This window comes from Microtus pennsylvanicus, chromosome 11, assembly GCF_037038515.1.
Source record: "Microtus pennsylvanicus isolate mMicPen1 chromosome 11, mMicPen1.hap1, whole genome shotgun sequence".
Classification (NCBI taxonomy): Eukaryota; Metazoa; Chordata; class Mammalia; order Rodentia; family Cricetidae; genus Microtus; species Microtus pennsylvanicus.
In genome coordinates, this window is record NC_134589.1 from 59,106,904 (window position 1) to 59,130,113 (window position 23,210).

The window sequence follows — 23,210 nt, forward strand, 5'->3', positions numbered from 1 at the left end:
GGGAGGTTACTTACTAGAGCATGGGTAACTTATCAATATATCAATGTCTGCCGTTGAAAAAGATGATACCCGTCTAGCAACTTTTTTTTTTTTTTTTTGGAGACAGGGTTTCTCTGTAGCTTTAGAACCTGTCCTGGAACTCGCTCTTGTAGACCAGGCTGGCCATGAACTCAGAGATCCACCTGCTTCTGCCTCCTGAGTGCTGGGATTAAAGGTGTGCGCCACCACCGCCTAGCCCATCTAGTAACTATTAACTGCCAATACTCTCAGGAAAATGGGGCCTCATAAGCCCATACCTCATCACTGATGAGGTTTTGACAGGCCCACAAGTTTGTTCAGATAACCATAGTTGTAGCGAAATCATGGGCCATGATACATATCCAGAGTTCATCATTTCACACCACATCTCCTTACCCTCAGCTCTTAGAGTATTTCCATTTTTTTATCTATATTGTTCCTGAGCCTTGGAAGAGGTGCCACAAACCTCATTTAGAACCAGGCATTTAACAGTCAGTTATTCTCAGAACTTTAGCCATTTTTAGTTTATAGTTCAGTAGCCTAAGTATTGTTTACTATATTAAAAAATACAGTGCCAGATCTTTGCTGTTACCCTAATCTCAAACTCTCTACTAATTAAACAACACTCCTTTGCCTCAACAACTCCAACCACATAACCATTACTATTCTCTTTTCTATTTCTATGAATTTGCCTCCATTAGATACTAATGAATTTTTTTTTTTTTGCTACAATCCTCATACCAAATGTGTGGGATTTTGCCCCACACCAAGTCTGAATTATTGAGAGACACAATTACAAGGTCTAATTTCCTTATTTCATACACTATTCATGTAATTATTGGATTCCAGGTCATTCACGCTTCTACACAACTGAGGCTGCAAATCAGAGGTTCGTGATCTCTCTGTCTCATAGAACCTAACTCAGAAAACAGTTTCCCTACTCTTACTGCTCTGTCACTAAGGATACAACTTAAGAAACTCCCAGATTGAGGAGATGTGCACAGCAGGGTGTGTGGGAAAGCAGGTTGAGTTTCCTTTTCCTCTGGGTCATACAGCCCTACCAGCACCTCTTTGTTTTCACCAAGTTAAGCTCTCTGACCCCTGCCATTTAGGAGTTTGTTTGATTATGGAGGGAGATTTCATATGATATAGGCATGATTGATTAAATCATTGGTCTCTAGTGATGAGTGCTTGACCCTCCAACATCTCTTTTCCATCCAGAGCTTGGAGGTACTCTTGGCTGGGCTGAGTTCAGCTCAAAATTCCAGCCTTCTGTTCATGCCTTAATTTTCTTGGCCACCAGCCAGTAGTAATCTCACTGACATAAAAATATTTTTTATATTTTTTAATTTATACTTTTCTTGAGGTATATCCATAGCTAACCTTGAGTTCACTCTGTAGCCAAGGATAACCTTGATCTTTTGTTCCATATGCCTCTGCCTGCTGAGCGCTGGGGATTACATACATGCACCAACATGCTGAGTTCATGCAGTGCTGGGGACAAGTATTGTACTGACTAAATCACAATCTCAGCCCTTAGACACACTCTGATTTGAGACAGAGTCTTGTGGACAGTCCAGGCTGTCCAGGAACTCAACTCTGTAGCCCAGGTAGTTGAATTTAACCTAATCCTCCTCCTTTAGTCTCCCGAATGCAAAGGTTTACGAGAGTCTACCACTGTTTGGCATAAAGAACTCTTAGTTAGTTCTGCACAGTCCAAGAATATAAGGTGTGGGCCAAGAACAGACAGACTTTATTATACCACAGTGCCTTACAGAAATAGAATTAACACAGGATTAGTTTGTCCATGACTGCCTTCATTTATTGTATTGTATTGTATTGCATTGCATTGTATTGTATTGAGTGTCGGTAGCCTCTTAGGTAGAAATTTCAGACTCTCCAAAGGATTTAACATTTTTGTTGGACTGAAACAGTTTGGTGTGGTGTTGTGCCACAAGAAGGGAAAGCCAGATTCACATGTAAAATAAAAAAGGACAGAAAAGTCATACTTGTGTTGTAAGACCCACTCAAGGCCGTGTAAAATCTATACTAGTGTTTAGAGCATATAGTCTCTAATATATGTTAGATCTCTAGGGCCTCTATGGCTATTTTTTTTAAAAAAGATCATTTGTCTAATTCAAATTACTATGTATACAATATTCTATCTGAATGTATGCCTGTAGGCCAGAGGAAGGTACCAGGTCTCATTATGGATGGTTGTGAGCCACCATATGGTTGCTGGGAATTGAACTCAGGACCTCTGGAAAAGCAGCCAGTGCTCTTAACCTCTGAGCCATCTCTCCAACCCCTGGCTATTTGTTTCTTTATGAAGTATTTAATCATAAATAAGAAAAACATAGTTAAAAAAAAGAAAGAAAAACATAGTTGCAAGCAGAGTGGGTTGTGCACACCTATAATCCCAATGTTTAAGAGGGTTGGTTGACACAGGATTGCTGTGAATTTAGGGTCAGCCTGGGCCACATAGTGAGTGCTTAGCTAGCCAGGGCTGCCTTGTCTCAAAAACAAAACAAAACCTGTAGTTACAGCCGGGCAGTGGTGGTGCATGCCTTTAATCCCAGCACTCGGGAGGCAGAGACAGGTGGATCTTTGTGAGTTTGAGGCCAGCCTGGTCTACAAGAGCTAGTTCCAGGATAGGCACCGAAGCTACAGAGAAACCCTGTCTCAAAAAACTTAAAAACAAAACAAAAAAACTGTAGTTACAACGTGAAACAAATGCTGTTTAGGATGAAAGAAATCAAGGTGAGTTCCCCTTGTTACAGACTGTCTGGATGAGTCAGTTTGGGGAAGGGGAGGTTGAGGGACATGGATAAGCTGTGTTTCTTGCTGAGGTAGGTTGTTTAGTAGAAAGTTTCTTTGAGCAGTTAAAGAAGACTCAAAGGTAGACAGTTTTTATGAGTGTGGAACTTGTAGAAAGAGAAGTTTCTGAGTCATTGCCACATAGGACATGTAAATTTATAGAAATGAATGTGGTTGTCTGGTAAGAGATGCGGAATGAGACTGAGAGCCAAATTGATCACAAGCATTTGAATTAGACAAATGATCTTTAGTTTCTGGGTTTGATTTATTTTGTGTTCCAGCTTTTATTATTTCTGCTGTGATCAGTTCTTTAATACCTACCTAGAATTTGTTCTGAAGATTTGGTCAAATGAGTTCAGTCCTTAGCATTTCAGGAATACGCATTACTTTTAACAGTTGATAATTACTGCTACAGTGGCCATTGGCACATTTCAGTTTGATTTTTTTTGTCCCCTTGTAGGTTTCTTGCACCCCATGTAATATACCAATTGGACCCCCTGTGAGTGGCTATGCTCTTTACCAGCGTCACATTAAGGCCATGCATGAGTCAGCACTGCTGGAGGAACAGCGTCAGAGGCAAGAACAGATAGACTTGGAATGTAGAAGCTCTACAAGTCCGTGTGGTACTTCTAAGAGTCCAAACAGGGAATGGGAAGGTAAGTAGATGGAACCATCACTTCAAAGGGAGTCAAGCTGAACCCCAAGATAGTGTGTGTCCTTGGTGATCTGTGTTTTAATCAGCTTATTACGTGTGTCCCTGACAGAGGAGTCCTTAAACTGATGCTGGTTATACTATTCAATACTGGTGACTACCAAAAGACAGCAGTAAAATTGTTAATAGCATTCTAGCTAATATGAGTTTTCTGAATTCATTCTTCTGAGAGTAAAAAAACAAAACAAAACTGTGTTTTATCCTCCATTAATCTGACTTTTCAAGATAGAAACTGATGATCTGCTATTGAAACATGTCGCCTGTGGCTGTGTAATGCTCTGATGTGATGATGGAGGTACCTTTGTACCTTTGTAGCAACTGATTATTACCCCGACTCAGTCTTCAGCCTGTTAGATGTGTGGCCATGGGCAAAGATAGCAAAGATACTTAGTCTTTTTTTTTCTTTTAAAGATTTATTTATTATGTATACTACAGTGTTCTGTCTGTATGTATGCAGGCCAGAAGAGGGCACCAGATCTCATTACAGATGGTTGTGAGACACCATGTGGTTGCTGGGAATTGAACTCAGGACCTCTGGAAGAGCAGGCAATGCTCTTAACCACTGAGCCATCTCTCCAGCCTGATACTTAGTCTTTTGTTGCTTTAGTTTTCTCATCAACAAGTGAAAACAAAAATATGTATTTATCTTGTTAGGGCCATAAAATAAAACAGTCAATATTGTTACATAACACATGGCTTAGCTCTTACCTACAGTAGAGACTGCAGTAAAAAAAACCTGTGCCTGCTGTATCATCACTTACTGTTTCAAATGATATTTGAATTGACTTACCCTGTTTTAGTTAGAGCATGATACATTTTTACTCTAATTTGAATTGGTAATTTCTAAATTTTCATAATTTGATATGGTTAGAATTGGCACATGGGTGGTAAACTTTTTAAGTATGCTTAGAATATATAAATACTAAAATTGTCTATGACTGATTGAGAAGTATTTTGTAATACTTTATATAGACAAGAGCAATCAGCTTTGCAAAGCCATGTGTGCATGTTGAAAACTATTTAATGCAAAAGTCTGATTGTAGAGAAATCCTGCTGACTCCTCACTCCATGCTACACAGTGATGAGGTTTACTTACATAACATACAGAACCTCTTACGATAGACTTTTCTATATGAGCTTGTTATTGTCCTCAACGCAAATTGTTTTTTAATTATTATGCATGTGCTAGTATGTTGTGCATTTGAAGTTTGGAGGACAACTTTAAGGTATTCATCTTCTCCTTGCACAGTGGAATCTGGGGATAGAACTTAGGTCATCAGGCTTTCATAGCAAGCACTTTTATCTCCTGAGCCAGATCAGTAGCCCTTAAATATAAATCTCATGCAAGCAAAAATGTGAACTAGGGAAATAATACTAAGGCATGGAAAGAATACAAAGTAAATCTCTCTCCCTCGTTGCTAACCACTGAACCCAGTCCATGATGGGCAAGTGCCCTTCCACTAATTCACCCCTAGCTATAAGGAAATCTTTTTTTGTTATTGTTATTTTTTCCCCCTCTCTCCCTTCCCTGCCTTTCTTTCCCTCCCTTCAGGATAGGGTTGCAGTATGTAGTCCATGCTGCCCTTGGATTCTCTATGTAGATCAAGCTGACCCTGAACTTAGAATTCACCTGCCCTAGCTTCCCATGTGGATTTCAGGGCCATGTCATCATATCCCTCCTAAGTGAATTTTTCTTAAGTGAAGTAGGTGGGAATTTTGATGACTTTTACTGAATTACATTTTGAGAATCTTTAATCCCTAGTTTTATAATCAATACAATGGGTACTTAGATGTTATATGCTGAAGGAATATATTAAGTGATCCACCCCTGCCAAGCAGTGGTGACGCACACCTTTAATCACAGCCCTCAGAAGACAGAGACAGGTGTATCTCTGAGTTCGGGATCAGCCCCGACTACAGAGTAAGTTCTGGAATAGCCAATGCAACACAGAGAAACTCTGTCTTGAGGCACACCGTACCCCCAAAAAATCGTGATCTCCCTTTCTTCCTTCTACAGGGGATTTAACTTAGGCCACGTGTTCTAATTGGCATGTCATATCCTAGCCCTCAGAGATGGTTATCTTTTAAATATCACATATGACATAATCTATTAGTAAATTATAAAATAAAGGCCTGTTTGTTTATTTCTCATGTATCATTTATGATCTTTTTTTTTCCTTTTTTCTCTTTTCTTTTTGACCCAAGGCATGTGCCACCACCCTGCTTAGAATAGCATTTTTTACAGCACTCGGGAGGCAGAGGCAGGCAGATCTCTGTGAGTTCGAGGCCAGCCTGGTCTACAAGAGCTAGTTCCAGGACAGGAACCAAAAGCTATGGAGAAACCCTGTCTCAAAAATTCAAGAGAGAGAGAGAGAGAGAGAGAGAGAGAGAGAGAGAGAGAGAGAGAGAGAGAGAGAGAGAGAGAATAGCATTTTTTAAAGGATAAAATAAAACTCAGAAAAAAAATGACATTCAGTTCAATCATTTGTTGATATCCTGCCAAAGCCTCACATTATTCATTTATTAATATGTGGGTAATTCTTATTTGATATCATAGTTTAGAATCTCAATATCTTTACAAACATCACTCTGTTTTTGACATGTGTTGAGATAGAGTGACCAGAGCTGATATGTTGAGCTTGATACTGTAAGATGCATTTCTCTGCAGCTAATCCTTTGTTCTTTGTGCTTTAGATTTCAGTAGTGACTAAATTGTTTTTAAAAGATTTATTTATTATATATACAGTGTTCTGTCGGCTTGTATCCTTGCAGACCAGAAGAGGGCACCAGATCTCCATTACAGATGAGTGTGAGCCACCATGTGGTTGCTGGGAATTGAACTCGGGACCTCTGGAAGAGCAGCCAATGCTCTTAACCTCTGAGCCATCTCTCCAGCCCAGTGCTGAATTTTTTTTCTTTTTTTTTTTTTAAAAATATTTATTTATTTATTTATTAAGCATACAATGTTCTGCTTGCAAGGAAGATACCAGGTCTCATTATAGATGGTTGTGAGCCACCATGTGGTTGCTGGGAATTGAACTCGGGACCTCTGGAAGAGCAGCCAGTGCTCTTACCCTCTGAGCCATCTCTCCAGCCCAGTGGCTGAATTTTTAATCATAATGTAGTGATCTTAAAATCAAAATTTAATGTTAAATTACTCTGACATTAAGGGCTTTATAGTTTGATTCAGGATGGCTATACCAAGTGGGATCATTTTTTTATATTTTACATAAAGGCTTTATTTTGTTAACCCATCTAATGTATGCATTCAGTATTTTATTTCTACAAGCTGTGTATCTCTACTTTGGGGTTGTTTATAAATACTGTGTAGTAAGTGTCTGGGACACTCTTAGATATATTTTAAATGTTTGCATTTAAGTTGCATCTGTATGGAAAACACGACAATTTTTTTTAAAGATTTATTTATTATGTATGCAGTGTTATGGCTGCATGTATGCCTGCACACCAGATGGCACCAAATCTTATTATAGATGGGTGTCAGCCACCATGTGGGTATTGGGAATTGAACTAAGGACCTCTGGAAGATCAACCAGTGCTCTTAGCCACTGAACTATCTCCTTAGTCCCATAACAGATGTTTTGAATCCACCTTCACAGATGAATCTATAGATTAAAAAAGAGCTGTAGTGTCAGTTTATATGTAACATCAGCTCCTCAGGACAGTTCTGTCTGTAATTTCTAGTACTTGAAGGGTTAAGGCAGCAGGACTTTTCACAAGGTTGAGGCCATTGTGAATTACTTAGTGAGTTCTACCCCAGCTTGATCTACAGAGCGAGACCTTGTGCCAAAATAAATAAGCGAAAACCACACCATTATCACCATTAAAAAAACAATCAGTTAAGTACTAGGGAATTCTGCTTGAATTAGGAGTGTGTTTACTTTGGCTGCTATACCTTCATTTGATTCTGTTAATTGTTTTTGAAGTGAGATTGGTACAAACTTATTGTAGGCATGCTCCTTTTTAAATTATGCTTTTATCGTCTGCAGAAAAAGGTTTTTTTTTTAAGATTTATTTATTATGTATACAGCATTCTGTCTGCATGGATGTCTGCACACCAGAAGGGGGCACCAGATCTCATTACAGATGGTTGTGAGCCACCATGTGGTTGCTGGGAATTGAACTCAGGACCTTTAGGAAGACCAGCCAGTGCTCTCAACCTCCTAGCCATCCCTCCAGCCCCCCAGAAAAAGGTTTTAAAAGTACTTTGTAGAGTCAGTTTTACCAGGTGGTGGTGGCACACACTTTTAATCCCAGCACTCAAGAGACAGACGCAGGTGTGAATCTCTGTGAGTTTAAGGCCAGCCTGGTCTATAGAGTGAGTTCCAGGACAGCCAGGGCTACACAGAAAAAGCATGCCTCAAAACCAAACAACAACAAAAAGAATCATTTTCCACTGATGTTTAACCAGATTTACCTCTGATTCGCTTATAATTTCTAGTAAAGAAGCTTGGGCGTGTCGAGTGAGAAATTGTAATGCAAGTTTAATAAAATCTATCCAATAAGAATAGATTTCTGCTTCTGTGCAACTAAAATATTTTGTTTTGTGTTTATTTTGTTACTTTATTTGTTTTGTTTTTTGGCTTCTGTATATATTCTGATTGAAATCGATATGGTTAGGACCATCTAAATATCTACCACTTTTTAACAGATTTTTCTATATAGTTAAAATTATTTGAAATGTTAAACTATCCAGACTTTGAATTTTTAATATAATATTATGTTAAATCCTCTAGGAAAGAAGAAATAAATTGTTTATGTTCTTACACTATTTAATCCTTTTGTTTCAGCCCGAAGTATTGGGGTTATAGGCATGTAGTACCATGATCAGTATGAGTAGCATAATTTTGATGGGTATTCCACAGGCGTCAGAAGTTCAGTAGCCTTCTAGTTCAAAGTCCCTCTATATTTGCTTTGGTTGGGCAGTTAAGTGTGATTCTTTGGAGACCCAATTTCCTCATTTGAAAAAATCCATTAATTTCTTTGGTTGTGAGAGTTAAGTGAGACAATTTATTATATTGAATTTCCCAGTGAGAAATCATTAAACGAAAAACCGAATAATAGCGTGAGACTGATTCTGGCTAATGTACAGAAGGGAGCCGGCCCTGAACAGAACCCCCCCCCCCCCAGCTTGTATGGACTCAGGGCCCCAAGTCACACTTTGAGCAGTTATCCATTGTTCTACAGAGACAGAATTCCAAGGTTTGATTGTTTGGACAGATGGGGAGATTTACCGTGTAAAGTATTGTCATAGTTACCTGAGACAGATCAGCCTGCTTTTCCTAGGCTGCTGGGGTCCTCTTGCCTGCAGGCAGAATTCTGCTGGGCCTGATTAGAGGCACAGGATGAATTGGCATTGTTCTCCCCCCCCCAAAACTGCTTGGCAGACGCAGTATTCCATTGTTAAACTTTACTTTTGTGGACTTAATGTTTTCTGAGCAAGTATATTGATAACCCCTTTATAAGTTTAATACTTCCACTTCCTCCAAATTCATAGAAACCATGGTGTTTAACAGTTGAATATTAGTTGATATATAATTATTGTTTCACATTTCTAAAGTACCTTAATCTGTAAAAGAATTGTTTGTGCCTGTGATAAGTCTTTATTTAAACCAAGTGGTGGTGGTGTATGGCTTTAATTCCAGCGCTTGCAGACAGAAGCAGGTGAATTTTTGTGATTTTTGAGGCTAGCTTGGTCTTCAGAGTGAGCTCCAGGACAACCAGGGCTACAGAGAAACCCTGTCTTGAAAAAACAAAAAAGAAAAAGTTTTTATTTGAAAGTAGTTATGGACTTGAGTGGGAACTGCCAAGTGACCCACTATTAACATAGTATCGTATGGACAATAGCTTAGGTATTTAAAAGAAGACAAATTGCTATTTTGAATGGTAATATTATCCTAGAAAATGTAAAAGGAGCCTGGGAGATGGTCCAAAGAGAAAAGTACCTCCCTCCCAAACTGGGTAACCGACCTATGGTTTGATTCCCAGAACCTGCCCAGAATCCCATGGGAGGTAAAGATTGGAATCATCTGGAAGCCTACAAGCCAGCTAGCCTCTAGTATGCAGCATGGCAGAAAAAGAGTCCTTGCCTTGACAAGGATGAAGGCGAGGACTTCTGGAAAATGTTCTGTGACCTCCACATGCATTCTGTAACACGTATATACCAGTACACAATATCACAAATATAAACACATGAACAATTATATTAAATAACATTTTTATTTTTATTTTTTTTTAAAGTATTTATTTATTTGTTATGTATACAATAGTCTATCTGTGTGTTTGCCTGCAGGCCAGAAGAGGGCACCAGACCTTATTACAGATGGTTGTGAGCCACCATGTGGTTGCTGGGAATTGAACTCAGGACCTTTGGAAGAGCAGGCACTGCTCTTAACCTCTGAGCCATCTCTCCAGCCCCTAAATAACATTTTTAAAAGTATAAAAATTAACTGAGAATTATTTGAACCAAAAGGAAAGTTTTCTTAGAAAAAGTTATTTTATAGAAAACCTATATCTTTTCTGTGTATCTCAAGTATTTAATTGCACATATACATCTGTATATATGACAGATGATTTTCCCGGCAAGTGAACGTATAAGACCTAGGAATAGTTTTAATAAATGTGACAAATTATTTTTAATTCAACAATAATTCTCCTGTCCTTTATTCTTAAGTTAAATGTAATCCAAATGAAAATTCTAATGTCATTTTGCATAGGAAGTATGCAAAATGAGTTTAAATCTAAATTTGTCTTGATAAACTGAATGTGGTGGTACATATTTGTAATCCTCACATGACTTGGGAGGCCATGTCAAGAAAATTTTGAGTTTGAGGCCACCCAGGCCTATATATTAAAAGCCTGTTTTAAAACATCAATATCAACAAAAAAAGGTGAAAGGATAAATGGATAAGATTAGGAAATGAGGGCTGGGCGGTGGTGGTGCTCGCCCTTAATCCCAGCAGAGGCAGACCTGGGCTACAAGAGCTAGTTCCAGGACAGTCTCCAAAGCTACGGAGAAACCCTGTCTGGGATTAAAGGCATGCGCCACCACCGCCCAGCTCTATGTTCAGTTTTTTTTAACTGTTCAGTTTTTTTTAACTGACGAAGTGTTTTAGATAAACTTTATCTGCCTTTGTTTGAAAATAATTCTTCTGTTTCTGATGTTTACTTTTTTTTTTAAATATTAGACAGTTAGCATCAATAAGCTAATTGAAATTCTCAGAGAACTGACCTGTAATTCAGGTCAGATTTGAATTCAGATTCCCTTGATAGTTCATTGTTTGTCTGTTGTAGTTTTATTGCATGTCAAAGCACTTGATTTTCTTTAAGACTTTTTGTTCTTTAAAGGTAAAAATTGTCATTGAATTTCTGAGGGTTTAAAATCTAAGGGAAGCATAGAAGATATAGATTTAGTAGGATTCCATAACTTCTCTGTTGGTGGATTTGTCCACGGCAATTTTAGACCCTGTTATTAGCATATAGATGGATCTGCCCTTGGATGGTGTGGGCTTGGTCCTTTCACACTTACTATTTTAATTTGGGGTACTTCCCTTATTGTGATAACTTTAACTTTCATAGGAAAATCAGTCGCCTATATGCCTTATGCTGAGGTCAAACGTGCTCTAGAACAGGAAGCACAGATGCACAGTACCGCAGCAAGGTCAGCCTCACCGGGTAGGCTCTCTCCAAGAGAAGTCAGTAAAGCCGCTTCACAGCCTGATATGAGTGCAGCCCGCTATAGTGTCCCTCCAGGTAAATATTACCTTTCTGCCCAGTGGCTGCCGGCCATCTACCCACAGGTGTTCTACGTAGTGCTTTAATCTCATGAATGACCTGCTCTTCCAGGACATGTCTTTGCTCTCTTAGAATGAATTTTTTTGTTTTTCTGCATTCCATTATCCGTTTAACTCAGAGTCACTGGCCACCGAGAAAACTGTGTTGACATTCTGTACTGTGAGTGGCTTTTCTCTTAACAGTACAACTACTTTGTAAAAACCCTTGAGACATCCTCCCCCTCAGAAATTCAAGTGTACTGTGAAAGTCAGAATCAGTAGATAGTTCTCAAAATTATGCAGCTACACAGAGGATGTGTATGTACTGGGTTGTCAGTCAGGTCTCCTACTGTGTGAAGCAGCAGGTACTTCTTGGAAGCTTCCTCATTCTCATTTCCATGTAAGTTTGAGATGGCGATGAAGAGAGACAAAGTCACTCATGGTGAACAGAGTAGTTGCTGACGTCAGCTTTGAATGCTGTGTGGTTTGAAAGAAATTGAATACATTTACCTCACAAATACCATTTGAGATTTGAGTATACTCATTGACAGAATTTTAAAAAGTGAAAATACTTGTGTTTAACTTTATCTGACATTTAGAATTTAATTTGCAATCTAAAGATTCAGGAATCCTTACTGAGAACAGTAGCCTGTGCATACTAGAAATTGACCATTTTAAATGATTTTTCCCCCTTAAAAAGTCCTCCAACCTGCTCCACATCAAGTGATAACTAATCTTCCTGAAGGGGTTCGACTTCCAACAACGCGACCAACCAGACCACCACCTCCTCTCATCCCATCGTCTAAAACTACAGCAGCATCAGAAAAACCATCCTTTATAATGGGAGGGTCCATCTCACAGGTAAACTGGTTTTTCTTTATAGCAGATTTCTGTTGAATGTTGCTTCTGCTAGCCCCTTACCTCCTCTCATTTACTTATTAGTGTACTAATAAATAATCAGGTTCCTTCCCAGGCCATCTCTTCTCTGTCCTACTTTCTGTAGCCACGTGTTCACTTTCACTTTTTTAGGGCTCATATAAGCAGGATCATACACTATGCACTCTTTCCTGTTTGCCTTTTATCTCTGAGTAATGCTTTTAGGGATTTGGTCAAGTTTTTGTGGGTATTTCAGTAGCCTTTTGATCATTAAATACTCCATTGTATGAATATTTCATTTGTTAATCTCCTCTGTGGAGGGAAAACTGAGCTGTTTTGATTTAGGCTTCTTTACAAAGAAACAATTTTATGCTGGTTTCATTGTGAATGTATGTTTGGCTTTCTCTTACATTGTTAGGAGTGAAGTTGAGTTTCAAAAGTGATCCTGTAGCTGTGTCACCACCAGCATTGTATCAGGCTGAGGTTTCTTGTTTTATTCTTTGTTCCATTTATTATTATTGTTTTTTGTTTGTTTCATTTTAGGCATCCTTAGCTACTTCTAAGTAGATGTATTTCATCGTGGCTGTCATTTGTGTTTCCCTGAAAACAAATGATGTCACACACTTTCCATGTGCTCTTTGTCCGTGCTTGTATTTCTGCTTCTCTGACATGGCTATTGACTGAGTATCCATATTCTGAATGTCTGAAACCTGAAATGTTCTAAAATGTAAAACTTTCTGAACATCCCATGCCATCACAAGTGGAAAATGTCACACCTGCTCTACTATGAAAACATAGTATAACCACAAGTGTACTAAAAGTGTTGTTTAAAATTCCTAGTTGTTTTTTTTTATGTGTGTGTGAGAGTTAGAGACAGACAGACCCACACAGGTTACAGTGCAACTGTGGAGGCTGGAAGACAACTTGTGAGAGTCAGTTTTCTTCTACCATGTTGGTTCTGGGCATCCAGTTCACATTGCCGGGTTTTATAGCAAGCACTTTGACCTACAGAGTTGTCTTGCTGATGGTTTTATTTATGTTGGGGGGGACAAGGCCTTTTGTATTTCAGGTTTGTAGCCAAGAATGACCTTGAACCTTCACCTCCTGAATGTTAGCGTGACAGATGTGTGCCACCAGGCCTCTTTAAAACTGACTGATCTATATTCCCAGCTCCAGATGCTTTAAAATTTCTATGTTGATTAGACATGTATATACACTTACATATATGTTTTCATTGTATATGGCACTGTTGCACAGATATTTGTATATAATCATTGAACATTGAGCACATTCTTCATACTTCCTATTTACAAGCTTTATAGATTTGGCTTTTATTTTGGTGCATGTGATCGATCAGTCAGAGACTGGTTTCTTCATTGTAGTGGTGTGGAAATCAGTATTCACTTCTTGTCTGGATTTCTACTTTGAGCAGCAGCTTGGTTGACAGAGTTTCCTTTCTCTTTCGATTGCCCTGCTTGTCTTTTCTTGGATCTGTATCTGCACTTGGAGTTGTTCTGTGGATCTGTTTGTCTACTTTTCATGTTATTAGATATAGTCTTGATGATTGTCATGTTATACTGTATAATTACTAAGTGTATCTCTTTTTTTAAAAAATATTTATTTGTTATGTATACAATAGTCTATCTGTGTGTATGCCTGCAGGCCAGAAGAGGGCACCAGACTTATTACAGATGGTTGTGAGCCACTATGTGGTGGCTGGGAATTGAACTCAGGACCTTTGGAAGAGCAGGCAATGTTCTTAACCACTGAGCCATCTCTCTAGCCCCTTAGTGTATCTCTTGTAGTGTTTTTATTTTTCTGGTCATTTTATATCCTTTATCATGTTCATATAAATTATATAATTTGTTTTTCAATTTTGTAAAAAGCCAACTAGAGTTGTGAGATTACATTAAACTTAGAAATCAGTTCAGATAGGAATAGTTTGTTTAATAATCTTGAATCTTCTAATCTATAAATATATACACTTCATTTTTCTAGGTCTTTATTGCTAATTCCTGTTTAAAGTGTTTTGTTGTTTCTTCTTTAGAAGTGATGTGCATATCCTGTTTATTTTGTGTTATTTCATTAATTTATTGTATTCTGTGGTTTGTTCTCCTTCCTTCCTTCCTTCCTTCCTTCCTTCCTTCCTTCCTTCCTTCCTTCCTTCCTTCCCTCCCTCCCTCCCTCCCTCCCTCCCTCCCTCCCTCCCTCCCTCCCAGTGTCTTTTACTATGTATCCTTTGTTGGCCTGGGAACTGAATGTGTAGACCAGGGTGGCCTTGAACTCATAGTGAGCTGCCCGTCTTTGCCTCCCAAGTGCTGAGATTAAAGATGTGCACCAACAGCCAGGCAATTATACGTGTTCCTTGTTTTCATAAGTTCTTGTCTATTACAGGCATGAGTGAGGATATTATAAGCTTGGTTTCAGACCATCCCAGAAAGCAAATGTTTCAGTGAACAAGGTCATAAGAAGTTTTTAATTTTTCAGTATATATAAAACATATTTATACTGTATGTACTCTAATCAGTTAAGTATGCAACAGTATTATATCTAATAAAAGAATATGTATACCTTGCTGGGCAGTGGTGGCACACACCTATAATCCCAGCAGTTGAGAGGCAGAGGTAGGTAGATCTCTGAGTTCAGGTCAGCTTGGCTACATAGAGAAACCCTGTTTTTGAAAACAAAACAAAACAAATTTAAAACTAGACATGGTTATATATACCTTTAATCCTCAGCATGCTGGAGGCTATGGCAATAGAATCACAGGTTTGAGGCCAGCCTGAATTAATAGGGATACTGTATTTAAATAAGTCAAAATAAGGTAGATACTTCATTACTTAAGAAAATGCCAGCAGTCTTGTAGTGTTGCAGTAATGGTACTGACAGACTCACATACCTTAAACATAAAACTTCAGCTTCACAAAAACGCAGCACAGTGTCAAGGAAGCATAGAAAGTGGAGCAGCAGAGTAGTATTGCATATAGAAATAGTATCCTTGTCCTTTTGTTTCATTATACTCTCTAAAGTGTGCATGAACGTCTGTTGTTGATCTAAGAAGTAAAACATTCAGTGTTTTACTCTGTCTCCTGGGTCCTTTTCTGGGGAGTGAATATGTTTATTTCCATTCTTAAGCATTATTTTGTTTGTTTTTCTTTGTTTTTACACAGAGTTTCATTTCTGGCTTAGGCAAGCATGAAACTCTATAGTCTAAGCTGCTCTCAGCTCTCCTTGCTTCAGTCTCCCGAGTGCCGGGTTATAGGTGTACATCACCATACTTGACCTGCAGTTATACCTGCCAATTCTAGAATTTCTGGGTTTTTTTTTTCATGCTTTCTTCCTCTGTGTTGTATTTTATAGTTTGTTAGACATTGTTCTTGATCTTCCCTTTAGTTCTCTGTCTAATCGTTGTCTAATTTAAAGGTTGCTGTTTTATTTCAACTGTATGGTTCACTTTTTTGCATATTTTCTAACTTTTTGTCAAATATACATTTAATTTTTCTTACATTTATTTATTTCCCATGTGGAGATTAGGGACAATGTGTGGGAGTAGATTTCTTGCCTGTTAGCTTGTGGCCCTCGGGGAATCTCAGTTGAGTCCCCAGCTTGTAGAAAGCATCTTTGCTCACTGAGTCATCTTGCCAGCCACCAGGACTGCATGCTTTCAGTTAGATGTAGCTAACTCCCAGGGTTGTTGGAGCTTCTTTTTTGTTTTTTATTTGATTTTTTATTTGCTTTGTGGCTTTCAATAACTAATTTGTAAAGTCTGTGTTATTTATGTATGTCCACTAAAGTATCTGCTTGGCAAACTAATGATTGTACAGAAATTTCCTTAAATGACCCAGAATCAGTCTTTCCTTGCTGTGGAGCTCTTTGTGGTATTGGATCATGCCTTGAGACTACTCTCAGCCTGTTGACAGCATGTCAGTCATAGATGAGAGCTCCTTAGTGCTTTGTTTAGGGTATGCAACGCCTTATGTGCACACAGAACTTTAGGTTCCGGGGGGGCGGGGTGGTTGGCGCTTCTGAATTCTTGCCATTTTCATTGATGTTTTCTTTGCATTTGTAAGAGGTATAAAATATTGTTAGTAACCTGCATTTTGAGTACCTTGTAGTAAATACTTTATCTAATTTGTTAATAATAAATATCTGTATGTTTATATGAGATTGTCAGAAGATATAGCTTATTCCCTTAGTTTTACTAACTTAATAACCTATGCTGAAAATCTTTTTTTTCACAGTTACTTTGTAAAACTTTGAGTAGCAAAGATACAGCTTATTATAGATAAAATTGTGAGGATTGACTTTTAGTAAAGATAGAGTTTTGTGTAGTTTCTTTTATTTTTTTTATTTTTATTTTTTATTTTATTTTATTTTTTTGTTTTTTGAGACATGGTTTCTCTGTGGCTTTGGAGCCTGTCCTGGAATTAGCTCTGTAGACCAGGCTGGTCTCGAATTCACAGAGATCCGCCTGCCTCTGCCTCCCGAGTGCTGGGATTAAAGGCATGCGCCACCATCGCCCGGCTTGTGTAGTTTCTTGACTATTTTATTTACTTATTTTTTAGGGAACTCCTGGCACTTACTTGACTTCTCATAATCAGGCTTATACTCCAGAAGCAGCTAAGCCTTCAGTGGGATCAATCTCTCTTGGATTGCCACGGCAGCAGGAATCCACCAAGTCAGGTCAGTGAGAGGCCACAGTCCTGCCACATGTATTGTGATCATAATCAGCCATTCACTGGTCCGCCTCTTCATGTCTCTTTTGCTTTTGCCCTCAGCTCCTTTGACCTACATCAAGCAAGAAGAATTTTCTCCACGAAGCCAAAACTCACAACCTGAGGGCTTATTGGTCAGGGCACAGCATGAAGGTGTGGTCAGAGGTAATGCTGTGTGCAGCTTGAAGGTTGTGTTAAATCTTGCCTCTAGTAAACTTACTAAGTTAGTCATTAAAAAATAATTTTTTTGTAGGGATGTCCTAAGTTGTAGCAACAATGATACTGGCCTTGGAATTGCTGTGTAGCCAAGTCTGGACTTTGATTCTCAATTCTCCTACCTCAGCCAAAGTGGATGATAGATGAATGCAACCAGCTTAGTCATTAATATATTTTAATGATAAGATTCTTTTAAGTTACTGATTTTCACATTAACTTTTTTGCTTTCATGTAAAATTAATTGTAAAAGTTTGAAATTTGATGGGTATATAGCAGCACTAAAACAAAAACAAAGCTAAATCCAGAAAACCCCACCTAACTCAGAAGCTATTTATGACAGCAGTCATGTTTTAATAATATATTTATTCTGTTATTTCATATATGCATATAATTTTTTTAAATCATATGCCCACCAACAACTTTTCTCCGTGGGCCCCTCTAGATTTCAGGTCCTCTACTGCACCCCCCCCCCTTTTTATATAATCCAAAATACATTGCTGCCTATATATGAATGTGTGTGGTTCCATCCACTGGAGGAACATGGGCAACCTACACATGGCCCCAGTCCCCTAAAGAAAAATGGCAGTCCTTCCCCTAGCAGCCATCAACTGCCAGTAGCTGCTCAGTTAGGGATAGGCCCTCAGGAGCACATCCTCCTAACGTGCTAGAGTTCTGACTGGCTTCATCTTTTCAGGTCATGTGCTGGTAGCTATCACTGTTGTGAGTCCATGTGTGCAGTAACCCTTCACAGCATTGCTCCCTGGATGCTGGCTCTCATATGCTTTCCATCCCTTCTTCCAGCATGTGCCCTGAGCTTGTAGGGGAGAAGGATGCTATAGACATTCCATTTAGGACTTGGCCCTCATGGTCAATCATTCTCGCACTTTGACCAAAGCATTCACACTCTGTAGACCAGCTGGCCTGGAACTCACAGAGATCCGCCTGCCTCTGCCTCCCGAGGGCTGGGATTAAAGGTATGCGCCACCACCACCCAGCATAAGGAAAGCTTTTCTGATTACGGTTATGAGCAGCCCAAGTCTGTGGATGTGATAATTTTATCATGCAGTTTGAACAGTCCTTTTTAAATCATTATGATATTATTTGACCCACACATGTCATTAAAACAATTTTTGTTATCCTCTCCTACATTCTGCTGTGTGAGAACTGGTGTTGGGGAGTGTGGCTGTCTGGAAGAAGCCAATGAGTTACTGATGGTTTTGGTTTTATTCAGGCACTGGAGGTGCTGTCCAAGAAGGAAGTATAACTCGGGGAACTCCAGCCAGCAAAATCTCAGTGGAGAGCATTTCATCGTTGCGGGGCTCTATTACCCAGGTCAGTGTGATCACTGCAATCTCCAGCATACAGAATAGTACTAAGAAAAAGCTAGATATCCCAAGAGTTTTAGTTGTTATCGCAGTGCTGTTCTGTAATTTGTTGTTCATTATTCTTTGGTTATGAATTCAGCTCTCAATATAATAAACCTCGGGTCTGCAGACCATTTTCAGAAAGACATTCCTGCTGCATTTTAACCATAAGCCATATTATCTATAATTTAGTTCTCAAAACATCACTCATTTGCAAACAGGCAAAAGAAACTTTGAAGTTGTTATAGTCCTTAATGTCTTCCTGGCAAAATTTTTTACCATGTGCTCAGATTAAATAGATACCTAGAAGAAAACAATTAAATGCTTGTTTTTGATCTTTGTGAAAAAGCATATTTATGATCTCAGTATGAAAACTGCCATCCTCAAATTCAGTGTGGAACAAAGGATGCACCAGAAATAAAATATATTCTGTCTTGAAGCTAAACAGAATCCCAATTTTGATTAATGGAAGGTGTTTCTTTTCATATATATATATATATATATATATTAATATTCTGCCTGGACGATGATTGCAGACTAAAACTTCCCTCTTCCCAGAATTCTCGTTTCCTTGCTTCTACTTCCTTCATGGCTACTGGCCAATCAGTGTTTTATTTAAAATATAAGTGACAGGGTACAGACAGACCATTGTCTCACAGCACCTCTGCTTGCTTCTAGCAAACAGAGCAAGAAGCTGCGTTAACCTGTTTGTGTGTGTGTGTGTGTGTGTGTGTGTGTGTGTCTAGAATTGCTTTTCAAGCTCTCTAAGGTATTATATGGATATAGTCGACCACGTTGGCATGCCAATCTGTAGTAGGAGGCTGCTTGTTTTGTTCCCTGCTGCTATGCCCTGAAATAACCACACAGAAACTGTATTAATTAAATCACTGCTTGGCCTATTAGCTCTAACTTTTTATTGGCTTTGCTTTCTTTGAAAAGGTACTGGACTCTCAGGTTATACTTTTCCAAGTATTTTGTTGTTCTTTTGAGCATAAATGACTCTGGGTGCTTGTGTGTGCTTTGATGGCAGGGTACCCCAGCTCTGCCCCAGGCTGGTATACCAACAGAGACTTTGGTGAAGGGGCCTGTTTCCAGGATGCCTATTGAAGAAAGCAGTCCTGAGAAGGTCAGAGAGGAAGCTGCATCCAAAGGCCATGTTATTTATGAAGGCAAAAGTGGACACATCTTATCATATGATAGTAAGTACTGTTTATTCACTGATGCCAGTCTTGTAATGTAGGATTGAAAACAGGGTCTGATTTTCTTACTTGCTTGCTATGGGTAAGTTAGTTTACCTTTGTAGACCTATGTTTTCTCCCTCTGAAAGGAGATATTTTGTGAAGAATCAATTTAGACAGTTAAAAGAGTCATAACAGTGCAATGCACAGACGAAGTGTCTTGTATGTGACAGCTTATGTCAGTGACCGCTCATTCTTTAACCTGGGGAAAGAATCTTCATTTAACTTAAATGGAATAGCTTCTATTTTAATAGGGGGTCATACATTTTTAAGGTTAAGAATTGCCAGGCACTTTTGGCACACACCTTTAATCCCAAAACTCAAGAAAAGCAGAGGCAGGTATATCTCTGTGACTTCAAGGCCAGCCTGGTCTACAGAGTGAGAGCCAGGGCTATACAGTAAAACTCTCTCAAAAAAAGAAAAGTAATTATTAAAAAAGAAAAAAGAACTAAGTAATAGGTATCTGATAATTATGAAAAGAATGTTGGGTTAAAACTCTACTTAACAAAACTGCATTGTGTGTGTGTTCATCCGTCTTTTCTTTTTCTTTCTTTTTTTTTTTTTTTTTTTTGTTTTTTTTGGTTTTTCGAGACAGGGTTTCTCTGTGGCTTTGGAGCCTGTCCTGGAACTAGCTCTGTAGACCAGGCTGGTCTCGAACTCACAGAGATCCGCCTGCCTCTGCCTTCCGAGTGCTGGGATTAAAGGCGTGCGCCACCATCGCCCGGCAGCATCTGTCTTTTCTTTAGATCTTTGAGTGTGCTCTCAAAGGATGGCTCTAATGTCTGCTGCATACACCAACCGCAGGGCTAAGTTTTGAGAATTCTTACTTTGTAACCTTGAAATAGTGATTAGCCATGTTTTATGTTTGTCTCAGATATAAAGAAATGAGCACAATGCCTGTTTCATAATCCACAATAGCCTCGTTTCTTATTTTAACAGATTTAGCATATTTTGATGAACATTTTACTTTGGGAAGAGGGAATGAAATTAATGTACATTGCTTAAGCTAGAAATCTGGATATCTTTCTTTTCCCTTTCCTTTCTATGTCCAACTAATCACAAAATCATTTATATTGTTTCCTAAGGCTTTTGAATCAATTCCTTACTGTTCCTCCCTGCATCCATTGCCTTTTGTCTATACTGCTTAGGATATACTAACTTACCTGGAGTAACCGTCATGCTTCCTGCTTTACTTTCTGTGACCTTAAGGTCACATCCCATGGTTTCATCTCTTTCAACAATCTGCTTTCGCTTATTCCTTCAGATTTTTTGATTGCCAGTTTCCCTTAGCTGTCTAAAGTTTTCTGCCTAACTCCATTCTCCACATTGGCTTTGTACCGAGCCGACGGATGTTCCTTTAAGATAGCATGCTCTGCATTCTTGAGATCTGAGCCTATTCCTGCTGCCTGTGCCCTTGTTTCTTCCTTTTATATTTGAAATTAGCATCTCTTACTCGTCCTTTGCTTTCAGATGATGCATTGCTTTTTCTAGGCAGCTGTTGCTAGACAGTCAAATTTCTGTACCACCACTCTCACAGCATACTGTAATTTTCCTTTTCTAATATGTATTACATTGGACAGTAAGGACTTATTATTAATTTTGTTAGGACTTTTTATTTATGTGCCTGTATTTGCACAATTCATGTGGGTTCCTGCAGAAGCCAGAACAGGGTGTCAGACGCCTGTAGCTGGAGTAGTTGTGAGCCTCATGATATAGGTGCTGGACCAAACTCAGATCCTGTGGGAGAATAGTAAGCACTCTTACTTGCGGACCCACATTTCCAACCAGGGCATATTTTTGTACTCACTACATTGAAAGTTTCATGAGAAAAGGGACTTAATTTGTTAACCGTATCTGGATACCTAGCCTTTGTCTGGCACACAGGAACCATTCAATTGACTTAACTGCAGTGAATAAAAGGTTTTCATGGATGTTGTCTATAGAAATATATGTTAGAAGAAGTTTTTGTTTGTTTTGTTTTGTTTGGAGTGGAGTGTCACTGTGCAGCCCTAGCTGATATGGAGTTCACTATGTAGATCAGTCTAATCTCAAATTCATAATGATCCATCTGCCTTTGCCTTAAGAGTGCTGGGATCAGGTTGTTTTTATAAGACTAATATTAAGCTGACCTAATTTACTGTGCATTATAGATAGGTTTAGGTCCCTGAATAATTCTTGTTTCTGTATTGTGCAGATATTAAGAATGCCCGAGAAGGTACTCGGAGTCCAAGAACAGCTCATGAAATCAGTTTAAAAAGAAGCTATGAGTCAGTGGAAGGAAATATAAAGCAAGGGATGTCAATGAGGGAGTCTCCTGTATCAGCACCATTAGAGGGTAAAGTGTTATCCAGACGCATTTAATTTTGTGTAATAGTTTTGTGTGCTACATTGAATTTAATCTCTAGCATTTCTACCTGAAATTCATTAATATAATTTTAAATCTATATCATTGAATGAATCATGCAGCACTTCCAAATAGAAGTAATGACCACTGAATGTAATGACCACAGCAGAGGTCACTATTGTAGAATTATCTCCTGATTCAGTGAATTTAAGAATATAAAACCCGTGGGAGTAGAGGCAGAATATAAAACGTGTTTTGAGAATTTCTTTCTTTTTTTTTTTTTTTGTGGTTTTTCGAGACAGGGTTTCTCTGTGGTTTTGGAGCCTGTCCTGGAACTAGCTCCTGTAGACCAGGCTGGTCTCGAACTCACAGAGATCCGCCTGCCTCTGCCTCCCGAGTGCTGGGATTAAAGGCGTGCGCCACCACCGCCCGGCGAGAATTTCTTTTTAATACATGAGATAAAGTGATATATAATATAGAGCAGGGACATAGGTTTTACCTTTAGCTGAACTTTTCCTGGAGTATTTTTCTGTGCTTGTCTCTTCAACTGGAATTTAGAGGACTGTACATATATCCATCATTGTAAACAGACTATAAACCACTGTCCAACTTGGTGCTATTTGTGTTATGCATTCAATTTTGGATCACTGGTTTGGTTTACTTTTAAATCTTAAACTGTGTCTTAGTTATGGTTTCTGTTGGTGTGAAGAGACACCAAGACCACAGCAGTTCTTATAAATGAAAACATTTAATTGGGGGGCTGACTCTGGAGGCCATACCTATTCAAATCACCACAACCTGCTTCAGATAATTTAATCAAGATAAAGCATGCCCTAATTTTCTCAATTATATGTTGTTTTTTGGTTTTTCGAGACAGGGATTTTCTGTAGCTTTGGAGCCTGTCCCGAAACTAGCTAATGTAGACAAGACTGGCCTCAAACTCACAGAGATCCGCCTGCCTCTGCCTCCTGAGTGCTGGGGTTAAAGGCGTGCGCCACCACCGCCCAGCTAATATATTTTCTCTGTTTAAAAACAACAACAACAAAAAATGAAACAAAACATCATCTGTGGCTATAGAGATGGCTCGGGGGTTAAGATTAAGTACTGCTTGCCTGCCGGA

At 38.8% G+C, this 23,210-nt stretch overlaps 1 protein-coding gene across 34 annotated transcripts in view; it reads left to right on the forward strand.

The window, feature by feature from the left end:
* Ncor1 (nuclear receptor corepressor 1) overlaps positions 1–23,210 on the forward strand; it is a 151,501-nt gene that overhangs the window by 95,173 nt on the left and 33,118 nt on the right. For 21 of the 34 annotated variants that reach the window (XM_075992178.1, XM_075992177.1, XM_075992174.1 and 18 more), the window contains 8 exons: positions 3,296–3,491; positions 11,144–11,317; positions 12,038–12,198; positions 16,779–16,896; positions 16,992–17,093; positions 18,376–18,476; positions 19,539–19,707; positions 21,941–22,081. In XM_075992178.1, the coding sequence (XP_075848293.1) occupies positions 3,296–3,491; positions 11,144–11,317; positions 12,038–12,198; positions 16,779–16,896; positions 16,992–17,093; positions 18,376–18,476; positions 19,539–19,707; positions 21,941–22,081 (1,162 nt within the window). The remainder of the gene's footprint in view (positions 1–3,295; positions 3,492–11,143; positions 11,318–12,037; positions 12,199–16,778; positions 16,897–16,991; positions 17,094–18,375; positions 18,477–19,538; positions 19,708–21,940; positions 22,082–23,210) is intronic. The other 13 variants (XM_075992192.1, XM_075992202.1, XM_075992193.1 and 10 more) reach the window with 3 other exon arrangements.